At 46.3% G+C, this 12,238-nt stretch overlaps 1 protein-coding gene across 1 annotated transcript in view; it reads right to left on the reverse strand.

The window, feature by feature from the left end:
• The window catches only part of LOC106011413 (serine-rich adhesin for platelets), a gene marked incomplete at its 5' end in the record, with an annotated part of 15,673 nt that overhangs the window by 1,657 nt on the left and 1,778 nt on the right, over positions 1 to 12,238 (reverse strand). The window contains 1 exon segment of the mRNA XM_013080975.2: positions 4 to 11,375. Within this exon segment, the coding sequence (XP_012936429.2) occupies positions 4 to 11,375 (11,372 nt within the window).

Here is a 12,238-nt window from a genome sequence, read left to right on the forward strand (position 1 = left end):
TCAGAAATCTTCCTGGGTGTTTCTCTCTCAGAAGATAGCCGGTAACTTTCCACAACTGTGTGGTTTTGTTTGGCTGCTGCTGTTGTTTTTGTTTCTTCTGACTCGGAAGATTTTCCCAATTTTGTCATCTGAATAGGTGTGTATGTCCCCTTTGAGTGAATGGACTCTTCCAGAACCTCACGTGTCCGTGTTGTCTGTGCTGGGGGTGGAGTCTCATACGTCACGTCTTCTTGCCCGGAATAATACACCGACGGTGGAGGATTTCCGGTCTGACTTTGTCGTCCTTCCAGTCTCGATTTAGGACGTATCTGTGTTGGTTTGGTGAGTGCTGAGCGTGCTGTTCCCTCTGATACTGCGAAGTGTTTTGATGTACTGGTACTCTGAGGTGCAGGTGTGTCCAGTTTTACTGTGTTGTTTTCCACTCCCAGTTCTGATCTCCGAGAGTGTGTACCTACACTTTGTTGAGATCCAGTCAGTGTGTCAGATAGTGCCGAAAACGTCACCAAACTGTGGGGTGTACTTAGAGCAGCAATGTTGTTTGAATGACGCACTTTTTCCAAAACTTGAGCGGTCTCTTTTGTGTTTGAGACTGTGGCCTCATTCATGGACTTCTTTCTTGTGGCGACCATAGCGGGTTGAGAATTAGTGTCGGTGGTGAAAGTGTTCGTTTTCCTAGTGTGACTCGATGGGACGTCTTCGGGGGCTGAGTTGTCCAAGAAGGGCTGTATGATGTCAGAGCGTCCTTGGACGTTTGTAGAAGAAGGTGAGCTCGTTCTTTCTGCCTGTGGAATTGTTGGTTCTTGTTGGTTTGAAGAAGGATACTTCGTTCTTTCTGTGAGAGGAATTGTTGGTTCCTGCAGGTTTGAAGATGAAAGTGACCCTGTTCTTTTTTTCTGTGGAATTGTAGATTTTAGTAGGTTTGAAGACAGAAACCTCGTTCTTTCGGTTTGTGGAATTTTTGGTTCCTGTAGGTTTGAAGAAAGAGACTTCGTTCTTTTTGTCTGTGGAATTGTTGGTTTAATTTGGTTTGAAATTGAAGAAGGAGACCTCGTTCTTTCTGTGCGAGGATTTGATGGTTCCTGTAGGTTTGAAGAAGATGACTTTGTTTCATTTGTGAGAGGAATTGTTGGTTCTTGTACGTTTGAAGAAGGGGACCTCGTTACTTCTGTCTGTGGAATTGTTGATTCTTGTAGGTTTGTGGAAGAAGATGACTTCGTCCGTTCTGTGTGAGGATTTGATGATTCCTGTAGGTTTGAAGAAGTCACTGACTTGTCTTTCTCTGCTGTCAGAGGTCGATTGTCTGATCCTCTCGTCTGAGTGAACGAGGCAGGGTGGGGTGTAGGCGAGGACTTGGCAAATTCTGACGGTGTTTTAAGCTTGTCTGGTTGTGTAGTCTGAGAGGGTGTGTCTGGTTGTGTAGTTTGAGAGGGTGTGTCTTTTTGTGTAGTTTGAGAGAGCGTGTCTTTCTGTGTAGTTTGAGAGAGTGTGTCTTTCTGTGTAGTTTGAGAGAGTGTGTCTTTCTGTGTAGTTTGAGAGAGTGTGTATAGTTGTGTAGTTGGAGAGAGAGTGTCTAGTTTTGCGTCAATTGACGACATATCTGGTTCTCCTGGTAGAGATGACGCGTGTGGTGCTGAGGATGGACCGGACGTGTCCGTTTCCGATATCAGATTCGACTCGCTACCTTCAACAGTCTGAACGTCCATATATGTGTCTATGAGATGAGCGTGTTTGTTTGTCTTAGTAGAAGTTATGGGCTTTCTGAGTTCTCCCGATGAAACCGACACTTTTTGAATTGAAAAAGGCGTAAATTCGCCGTCCCCTGAAGTTGAAAGTATTCCGTCTAACCCTTTTGTCAGCATTGGCTTTTCAGTGTCATCAATCAGATGGTCGGGGTATGTCGTTGGTGCGTTTTCTGAGCGGATTGTTTTCGGTGTCTTTATGGTCGTTGTGAAGTGTGTATAAATAGATGTGTCTGTGTTTGTTGTCTGAATAGACGTGCTTGGGTTTGTTGTCTGAATAGACGTGCTTGGGTTTGTTGTCTGAATAGACGTGCCTGGGATTGTTGTCTGAATAGACGCGTCTGTATGTGTCGTCTGAGTTGATCTGTTTGGGTCTGTTGTCTGAGTGGACATCGGCATTGTCTCCGTCCGCGCGGACTCACTTGAGGAACCAACAACCTGATCAGTCTGGGAAGGGACGTAACTTTCTGGCGTCTCCCAGATCTGGTCGAATCTCTGCACCAGGAAAGACTTATGGGGCTTTCTGGGTTCGCTCATTCTGCTTCTCTCCGTAGTTAGATGGAGTCTGATCGGATCTGTTGACTGAGAATGTGTCCTGTCGCTACTCGATATCGCCGTGAAATCGTTCCTGTCTTGACCACGAGTGAGCCGGGAAGTCTGGCTAGGCTGCGTCATGAGAGGAGACGAAGAAATCGTTCCCAACTGCGTGGTCTGTGAGGATTTGTTCAGTAGGAGGGTCTGCGTGATATCCCGTGACTGTGTCGAGCTGGTGGGAACAGATATCGTGTTTGGTTCATGGAATCTTTTTGGTTGTGGTGATGATGGTGGCATGGTCGTGGTGTTGGACGAGTGAGTAGGATTTTGTTGATGTTCTTTATGTCGCCCGAGCAGCAAAGCCACGAGAGAGGACTTCGTAGACACCTCTGTGACAGACGTCGTGGTGGATTCATCTTCCAGAATGTCTGCCCTAGACGATGGCTTAGGTGTTGTTCGTCTCTCGGATATATCTTTGGTCGTTTTATAACGTTTGTTCAAATAGGGTTCAATGACTTCAGAGTGTCTTTGGGTGTTTTTGGAAGAAGGTGGCCCCGTTACTTCTGTCTGTGGGATTGATTCAGTTTGTTTTGTAAATGAAGCAGGGCTGTCTTCTTCTGAAGAAGTCAGTATCTCAGATAAATCTTCCGTCGTTTTATTACGTTTGTTCAAGTAGGGTTCAATGACTTCAGAGTGTCTTAGCACGTTTGATGAAGAAGAGGGCAGCCTTGTAACTTCTGTCTGTGGAATTGATTCAGTTTGTTTTGTAGAAATCACAGATTTGTCTTCCTCTGAAGAAGTGAGCGTCACAGTTGGACGACTGGTCGCTGTAGTATCACGTACATCATCTTTGTCCTGGGTGTCTCGTGTTGACGTTCCTGTCCCCAGCACACGAGCTAGCACTTCCTTTAGTCTTCCCTTCTCATGTGTCATGGTCGTCGATTTCACGGACAGAGTGGATGTTTCCTTTGGCGTATCTTCCTTCTCAAAAATCTTCCTGGGTGTTTCTCTCTCAGAAGATAGCCGGTAACTTTCCACAACTGTGTGGTTTTGTTTGGCTGCTGCTGTTGTTTTTGTTTCCGGTGACTCGGAAGATTTTCCCAATTTTGTCATCTGAATAGGTGTGTATGTCCCCTTTGAGTGAATGGACTCTTCCAGAACCTCACGTGTCCGTGTTGTCTGTGCTGGGGGTGGAGTCTCATACGTCACGTCTTCTTGCCCGGAATAATACACCGACGGTGGAGGATTTCCGGTTTGACTTTGTCGTCCTTCCAGTCTCGATTTAGGACGTATCTGTGTTGGTTTGGTGAGTGCTGAGCGTGCTGTTCCCTCTGATACTGCGAAGTGTTTTGATGTACTGGTACTCTGAGGTGCAGGTGTGTCCAGTTTTACTGTGTTGTTTTCCACTCCTAGTTCTGATCTCCGAGAGTGTGTACCTACACTTTGTTGAGATCCAGTCAGTGTGTCAGATAGTGCCGAAAACGTCACCAAACTGTGGGGTGTACTTAGAGCAGCAATGTTGTTTGAATGACGCACTTTTTCCAAAACTTGAGCGGTCTCTTTTGTGTTTGAGACTGTGGCCTCATTCATGGACTTCTTTCTTGTGGCGACCATAGCGGGTTGAGAATTAGTGTCGGTGGTGAAAGTGTTCGTTTTCCTAGTGTGACTCGATGGGACGTCTTCGGGGGCTGAGTTGTCCAAGAAGGGCTGTATGATGTCAGAGCGTCCTTGGACGTTTGTAGAAGAAGGTGAGCTCGTTCTTTCTGCCTGTGGAATTGTTGGTTCTTGTTGGTTTGAAGAAGGATACTTCGTTCTTTCTGTGAGAGGAATTGTTGGTTCCTGTAGGTTTGAAGATGAAAGTGACCCTGTTCTTTTTTTCTGTGGAATTGTAGATTTTTGTAGGTTTGAAGACAGAGACCTCGTTCTTTCGGTTTGTGGAATTTTTGGTTCCTGTAGGTTTGAGGATGATAGTGACTTCGTTTCTTCTGTCTGTGAAATTGTTGATTTTTTTTGGTTTGAAGAAGATGACGTCGTTTCTTCTGTCGGTGGAATTGATGGTTCCTGTTGGTTTGAAGAAAGAGACTTCGTTCTTTTTGTCTGTGGAATTGTTGGTTTAATTTGGTTTGAAATTGAAGAAGGAGACCTCGTTCTTTCTGTGCGAGGATTTGATGGTTCCTGTAGGTTTGAAGAAGATGACTTTGTTTCATTTGTGAGAGGAATTGTTGGTTCTTGTACGTTTGAAGAAGGGGACCTCGTTACTTCTGTCTGTGGAATTGTTGATTCTTGTAGGTTTGTGGAAGAAGATGACTTTGTCCGTTCTGTGTGAGGATTTGATGATTCCTGTAGGTTTGAAGAAGTCACTGACTTGTCTTTCTCTGCTGTCAGAGGTCGATTGTCTGATCCTCTCGTCTGAGTGAACGAGGCAGGGTGGGGTGTGGGCGAGGACTTGGCAAATTCTGACGGTGTTTTAAGCTTGTCTGGTTGTGTAGTCTGAGAGGGTGTGTCTGGTTGTGTAGTTTGAGAGAGTGTGTCTTGTTGTGTACTTTGAGAGGGTGTGTCTTTCTGTGTAGTTTGAGAGAGTGTGTCTTTCTGTGTAGTTTGAGAGAGTGTGTCTTTCTGTGTAGTTTGAGAGAGTGTGTATAGTTGTGTAGTTGGAGAGAGCGTGTCTAGTTTTGCGTCAATTGACGACATATCTGGTTCTCCTGGTAGAGATGACGCGTGTGGTGCTGAGGATGGACCGGACGTGTCCGTTTCCGATATCAGATTCGACTCGCTACCTTCAACAGTCTGAACGTCCATATATGTGTCTATGAGATGAGCGTGTTTGTTTGTCTTAGTAGAAGTTATGGGCTTTCTGAGTTCTCCCGATGAAACCGACACTTTTTGAATTGAAAAAGGCGTAAATTCGCCGTCCCCTGAAGTTGAAAGTATTCCGTCTAACCCTTTTGTCAGCATTGGCTTTTCAGTGTCATCAATCAGATGGTCGGGGTATGTCGTTGGTGCGTTTTCTGAGCGGATTGTTTTCGGTGTCTTTATGGTCGTTGTGAAGTGTGTATAAATAGATGTGTCTGTGTTTGTTGTCTGAATAGACGTGCTTGGGTTTGTTGTCTGAATAGACGTGCTTGGGTTTGTTGTCTGAATAGACGTGCCTGGGATTGTTGTCTGAATAGACGCGTCTGTATGTGTCGTCTGAGTTGATCTGTTTGGGTCTGTTGTCTGAGTGGACATCGGCATTGTCTCCGTCCGCGCGGACTCACTTGAGGAACCAACAACCTGATCAGTCTGGGAAGGGACGTAACTTTCTGGCGTCTCCCAGATCTGGTCGAATCTCTGCACCAGGAAAGACTTATGGGGCTTTCTGGGTTCGCTCATTCTGCTTCTCTCCGTAGTTAGATGGAGTCTGATCGGATCTGTTGACTGAGAATGTGTCCTGTCGCTACTCGATATCGCCGTGAAATCGTTCCTGTCTTGACCACGAGTGAGCCGGGAAGTCTGGCTAGGCTGCGTCATGAGAGGAGACGAAGAAATCGTTCCCAACTGCGTGGTCTGTGAGGATTTGTTCAGTAGGAGGGTCTGCGTGATATCCCGTGACTGTGTCGAGCTGGTGGGAACAGATATCGTGTTTGGTTCATGGAATCTTTTTGGTTGTGGTGATGATGGTGGCATGGTCGTGGTGTTGGACGAGTGAGTAGGATTTTGTTGATGTTCTTTATGTCGCCCGAGCAGCAAAGCCACGAGAGAGGACTTCGTTGACACCTCTGTGACAGACGTCGTGGTGGATTCATCTTCCAGAATGTCTGCCCTAGACGATGGCTTAGGTGTTGTTCGTCTGTCGGATATATCTTTGGTCGTTTTATTACGTTTGTTCAAATAGGGTTCAATGACTTCAGAGTGTCTTTGGGTGTTTTTGGAAGAAGGTGGCCCCGTTACTTCTGTCTGTGGGATTGATTCAGTTTGTTTTGTAAATGAAGCAGGGCTGTCTTCTTCTGAAGAAGTCAGTATCTCAGATAAATCTTCCGTCGTTTTATTACGTTTGTTCAAGTAGGGTTCAATGACTTCAGAGTGTCTTAGCACGTTTGATGAAGAAGAGGGCAGCCTTGTAACTTCTGTCTGTGGAATTGATTCAGTTTGTTTTGTAGAAATCACAGATTTGTCTTCCTCTGAAGAAGTGAGCGTCACAGTTGGACGACTGGTCGCTGTAGTATCACGTACATCATCTTTGTCCTGGGTGTCTCGTGTTGACGTTCCTGTCCCCAGCACACGAGCTAGCACTTCCTTTAGTCTTCCCTTCTCATGTGTCATGGTCGTCGATTTCACGGACAGAGTGGATGTTTCCTTTGGCGTATCTTCCTTCTCAGAAATCTTCCTGGGTGTTTCTCTCTCAGAAGATAGCCGGTAACTTTCCACAACTGTGTGGTTTTGTTTGGCTGCTGCTGTTGTTTTTATTTCCGGTGACTCAGAAGATGTTTCCAATTTTGTCACTTTAGTAGTTGTGTCTATCCCCCTTGCGTGAATGGACTCTTCCAGAAATTTGCTTGTCCTTGTCGCCTGAGTAGTCTCGCCTGTCGAATGAATGGACTCTTCTAGAAATTCACTCGTCTTCGGGGTCTGAGTACGTATGTTTGCCCCCCTCGAATGAATGGACTCTTCCAGAAACTCACTTGTCCTTGTAGCCTGAGTATTTACGTCAGTCCCCCTCCAATGAATGGACTCGCCCTGTGCCCTCTGAGTGGTCCTCCTTACCCCCAATGACTGAGGTGACCTCTGTGTCTCCCCGCCGTCTGGCATTAGAGCGGTAGTCAGAGATGTCGGCTTTGTCTCTAACCGCTGTGAGGTTTCCTCGCTGGTCACGTGATTCGTCCCATCATCCCTGGCGTACGGACGTACACCAGACGAGAGAACAGATTCGTGGACAGACACTGCTGGGCTGGACAAAGACTTGTGGACGTCATGGGGGGTTCGCCATGTTGGTGTGCTTGTCTGTGGGGACTGGGTGGGCTCTTCCGAAGTGTTGTCTTTTTGGTGTGTGTCTGCAGTGGACTCTTCCAAAGTGTTGACTTTTTGGTGTGTTTCTGCAGTGGACTCTTCCAAAGTGTTGACTTTTTGGTGTGTTTCTGCAGTGGACTCTTCCAAAGTGTTGACTTTTTGGTGTGTTTCTGCAGTGGACTCTTTCAAAGTGTTGACTTTTTGGTGTGTTTCTGCAGTGGACTCTTCCAAAGTGTTGACCTTCTGGTGTGTTTCTGAAATAGATTCTCCCATTGGTATATCGTTCTGTGAAGACAGAGTAGCCTCTTCCAAAGGTATGTTTTTCTGGTGTGATTCTGAACTTGACTCTTCCAAATGTCTATCTTTCTGGTGTGTTTCTGCAGTGGACTCTTCCAAAGTGTTGACTTTTTGGTGTGTTTCTGAGGTGGACTCTTCCAAGCTTTTGTCTTTCTGGTGTGTTCCTGAAGTGGACTCTTCCACGGTTTTATCTTTCTGGTGTGTTTTTGAAATAGATTCGCCCATTGGTATATCTTTCTGTGATGACAGAGTAGACTCTTCCAAAGGTATGTTTTTCTGGTATGTCTCTGAAGTGGACTCGTCCCAAGGTTTGTTTTTCTGGTATGTCTCTGAAGTGGACTCGTCCAAAGGTATGTTTTTCTGGTATGTCTCTGAAGTGGACTCGTCTAAAGGTATGTTTTTCTGGTATGTCTCTGAAGTGGACTCGTCCGAAGGTATGTTTTTCTGGTATGTCTTTGAAGTGGACTCGTCCAAAGGTATGTTTTTCTGATACGTTCCTAGAGACAGACTGGATTTTTCCAAAAGTATGTTGTTCTGTGAAGACTGAGTTGACAGGTCCAAAGATATTTCTTTTTGGGATGTTTCTGAAATGGATTCTTTCGTAGATATTTCTTTCTGGTATGTTTTTGAAGTTGACTCGTCCTTAAGAATGTTTTTCTGATACGTTTCAAAAGCAAGAGTGGACTGTTCCAAAGGTATATCTTTTTGTGCAGTCTGAATGGATTCGTCCATAGGTATATCTTTTTGTGAAGAATAAGTGGACTCGTCGAAAGGTATGCTTTTTTGGTTTGTTTCTGAAGTAGACTCTTCCAAGGGTATGTTTTTGTGATATGCTTCTATAGACAGAGTGGATTCGTCCAAAGGTAGGTCTTTTTGTGAAGAATACGCGGACTCGACCAAAGGTATATCACTGTGGTATGTTTCTGAAGTAGATTTTCCCATAGATATATCGTTGTGATATGTTTCTAAAGACAGAGTAGACTCGTCCAAAGGTATGTGTTTCTGGTGAGTTCCTGAAGACCCAGTGGATGCTTCCAAAGGTATGTGTTTCTGGTGAGTTCCTGAAGACCCAGTGGATGCTTCCAAAGGTATATGTTTCTGGTGAGTTCCTGAAGACCCAGTGGATGCTTCCAAAGGTATGTGTTTCTGGTGAGTTCCTGAAGACCCAGTGGATGCTTCCAAAGGTATGTCTTTCTGCTCTTTAGGAGTGGACACTTTCAAAGCTGTGTCTTTCTGGTAAGTTTCTACAGACTGGAAGGATTCATTCAAAGGTATGTCTTTTTCATATTTTCTGGAAGTTGAATCTTCCAAAGGTGTATTTTTCTGGAATGGTTCAAAAGACTGAGTGGACTTGTCCAAATGCATGTCTTTCCCATCTGTTTCTGAGGATTGAGTAGACTCACCCAAAGGTATTTTTTCCTGTGAAGACAAAGTCGACTCGTCCAAAGGTATTTCTTTCTGTGAAGACAAAGTGGACTCATCCAAAGGTATTTCCAACTGTGAAGACAAAGTCGACTCGTCCAAAGGTATTTCTTTCTGTGAAGACAAAGTGGATTCATCCAAAGGTATTTCTTTCTGTGAAGACAAAGTCGACTCGTCCAAAGGTATTTCTTTGTGTGAAGACAAAGTGGACTCATCCAAAGGTATTTCTTTCTGTGAATACAAAGTCGACTCGTCCAAAGGTATTTCTTTCTGTGAAGACAAAGTGGACTCATCCAAAGGTATTTCTTTCTGTGAAGACAAAGTCGACTCGTCCAAAGGTATTTCTTTCTGTGAAGACAAAGTGGACTCACCCAAAGGTATTTCTTTCTGTGAAGACAAAGTCGACTCGTCCAAAGGTATTTCTTTCTGTGAAGACAAAGTGGACTCACCCAAAGGTATTTCTTTCTGTGAAGACAAAGTCGACTCGTCCAAAGGTATTTCTTTCTGTGAAGACAAAGTCGACTCGTCCAAAGGTATTTCTTCCTGTGAAGACAAAGTGGACATTCTGTTTGTCGTCGTGAGTTTTGCTGTTTCGTCTTGTCCCATTAATGTGACGTCATTTTTGCCTTCAGAAAATTCTGAATGGTCAACTGTTTTCCCCTTAGTTTGAGACAAAGTGTTGGCCTTCTCCTTGAAGTAGTCACTACTAGTGTTTGGAGCTGTCGTCTTCTGTTCGAAGTAGTCACTATTAGTGTTTGGAGCTGCGGTGCTCCCTTCATAGTAGCGACCACTCACCTCTACGTCATGGTGGTCAGACAGACTAGAGGATGTTGTACTTCCCCTGGGGGGTGCGGAGGGAAATTGTTTCGGAGTTGCGAATGAAAATGGTTTTCGATCAGAAAGCGTGGGTGTAGTTCTGAAGAGGCTGCTTCTGGAAGAATCACTGGACATTCTGTTTGTAGTTTTCGTAAATCTGACATCTTCGTTATGTCCTTTTGATGTCACGTCTTTTTTGTCTTCAGAAAATTCTGAAAAATCTAGATGGCCAAATGTTTTCCTCTTAGTTTGAGACAAAGTTGTTTCTGTCTTTTGATGTTTGGATTGGGTGGTCACTCTCTCAGTCACACGGGGCGAGGGTGTTGGTTTGAGCCTCGTCTGATCATCACGTGACTTCGTGACGTAATCACGCCCGGCCAGTGTGGACGGTGGGTCGGTGACGCCACGAGAGGGAGTGGGAAGAGTTTTGTTTTGATCACCTCGCGTGAATTTTTCTTCTGGAAGACGATCAACTGATGTGTGACCTCCATTTTGATACGCCTCCACAGCGGGAGCTTCTGGTCGGTCCGTTTGTGTGGCGGGAACTACTTTCTCATGGCTGGGTTCCTGCGCGGAGGTGGCGGTGGTGGTGGTTTGGTCAGACGACATGACGGTACTTTTTCCACGACTGACGTGAGAGGAAAGTAGGTGCGGCCGTTGAGCAATAGTTGGGGAAACAGTCGTCGTGTTTTGGTGAGTGGGCGGAGCAGGGTGGTCGTCCCGGGGGAGGCTTTCAGAGCTCACAGTTGCCAAAGTTGACGAAGAGCTCACAGTTGCCAAAGTTGCCGAAGAGCTCACAGTTGCCAAAGTTGCCGAAGAGCTCACAGTTGCCAAAGTTGCTGAAGAGCTCACAGTTGCCAAAGTTGACGAAGAGCTCACAGTTGCCAAAGTTGACGAAGAGCTCACAGTTGCCAAAGTTGACGAAGAGCTCACAGTTGCCAAAGTTGCCGAAGAGCTCACACTTGCCGAAGTTGCCAAAGTTGCCGAAGTTGTCGAAGAGTTCACAGTTGCCAAAGTTGCCGAAGTTGTCGAAGAGCTCACCGTCCCGTCCCCACCTCCACCACTAGGTGGGTTTTGCGTCTCTCTCGTGTTGGACTCAGACGCGTCTACGCCAGAGATACTCGCTTCTGATGACGTCAAAGCTCGATCAGAAGCTGGTATCAGCTCGTCTGTATCTGGGTTGGTCCTCTCTAATGACGTCACGGCCTGATCAGAAGCTGGTATCACTTCGTGGATGCTTTGTTTGGTCCAGACTGATGACGTCACAGCTCGATCAGAAGCTGGTTTCAGCTCGTGTGCGTCTTGTTTGGTCCAGACTGATGACGTCACGGCCTGATCAGAAGCTGGTATCACTTCGTGGATGCTTTGTTTGGTCCAGACTGATGACGTCACAGCTTGATCAGAAGCTTGCTTCCCCTCGTGGGCGTCTTGTTTGGTCCAGGCTGATGACGTCACAGCTGGAGTGGCCGCCCCTCCCGACGTCTGGGGGAACGTTCTAGACGTGCTGTGACCTTGACCCGTGTCAGGGTCGACGACCTCAGGAACAATCACGTGATAGGTCTCTGGTTTCTGCCGGCGTCCCTGTTGTGGTGTAGGATCAGGGGTCGGGTCTGAGGGAGTCTTTGGATGTGTAGCGACCTCGGAGGGTTCTTCGTACTGAGCAGCTGTCTCTGTCTCTGTCTCTGTCTCTGTCTCTGTCTCTGTCTCCGTCTCCGTCTCCGTCTCCGTCTCCGTCTCCGTCTCCGTCTCTGTCTCTGTCTCCGTCTCCGTCTCCGTCTCCGTCTCTGTCTCTGTCTCTGTCTCTGTCTGTGTCTGTGTCTGTGTCTCTGTCTCTGTCTCTCTCTCTGTCTCTCTCTGTGTCTCTGTCTCTGTCTCTGTCTCTGTCTCTGTCTCTGTCTCTGTCTGTGTCTCTGTCTCTGTCTCTGTCTCTGTTTCTTTCTCTGTCTCTGTCTCTGTCTCTCTCTCTGTCTCTCTCTGTGTCTCTGTCTGTGTCTCTGTCTCTGTCTCTCTCTGTGTCTCTCTCTGTGTCTCTGTCTCTGTCTCTGTCTCTGTCTCTGTCTCTCTCTGTGTCTCTGTCTCTGTCTCTGTCTCTGTCTCTGTGTCTGTGTCTGTCTGTGTGTCTGTCTGTGTGGGTATTCTTGGGGTGATGGGATCTGTCTTAGTCTCTGTCTGTGTCTCTGTCTGTGTGAGTGTTGTTGAAGTGCTGTTATCTGCCTCTGTCAGTGTCTCTGTCTGTGTGGATGTTCTTGTAATCTTCTGATCTGTCTCTGTCTCTGTCTCTGTCTCTGTCTGTGTCTCTGTCTGTGCGGGTGTTCTTGTAATCTTCTGATCTGTCTCTGTCTCTGTCTCTGTCTCTGTCTCTGTCTCTGTCTCTGTCTGTGTCTCTGTCTCTGTCTCTGTCTCTGTTTCTTTCTCTGTCTCTGTCTCTGTCTCTCTCTCTGTCT

Source organism: Aplysia californica, unplaced genomic scaffold (genome assembly GCF_000002075.1).
Source record: "Aplysia californica isolate F4 #8 unplaced genomic scaffold, AplCal3.0 scaffold00109, whole genome shotgun sequence".
NCBI classification, from domain to species: domain Eukaryota; kingdom Metazoa; phylum Mollusca; class Gastropoda; order Aplysiida; family Aplysiidae; genus Aplysia; species Aplysia californica.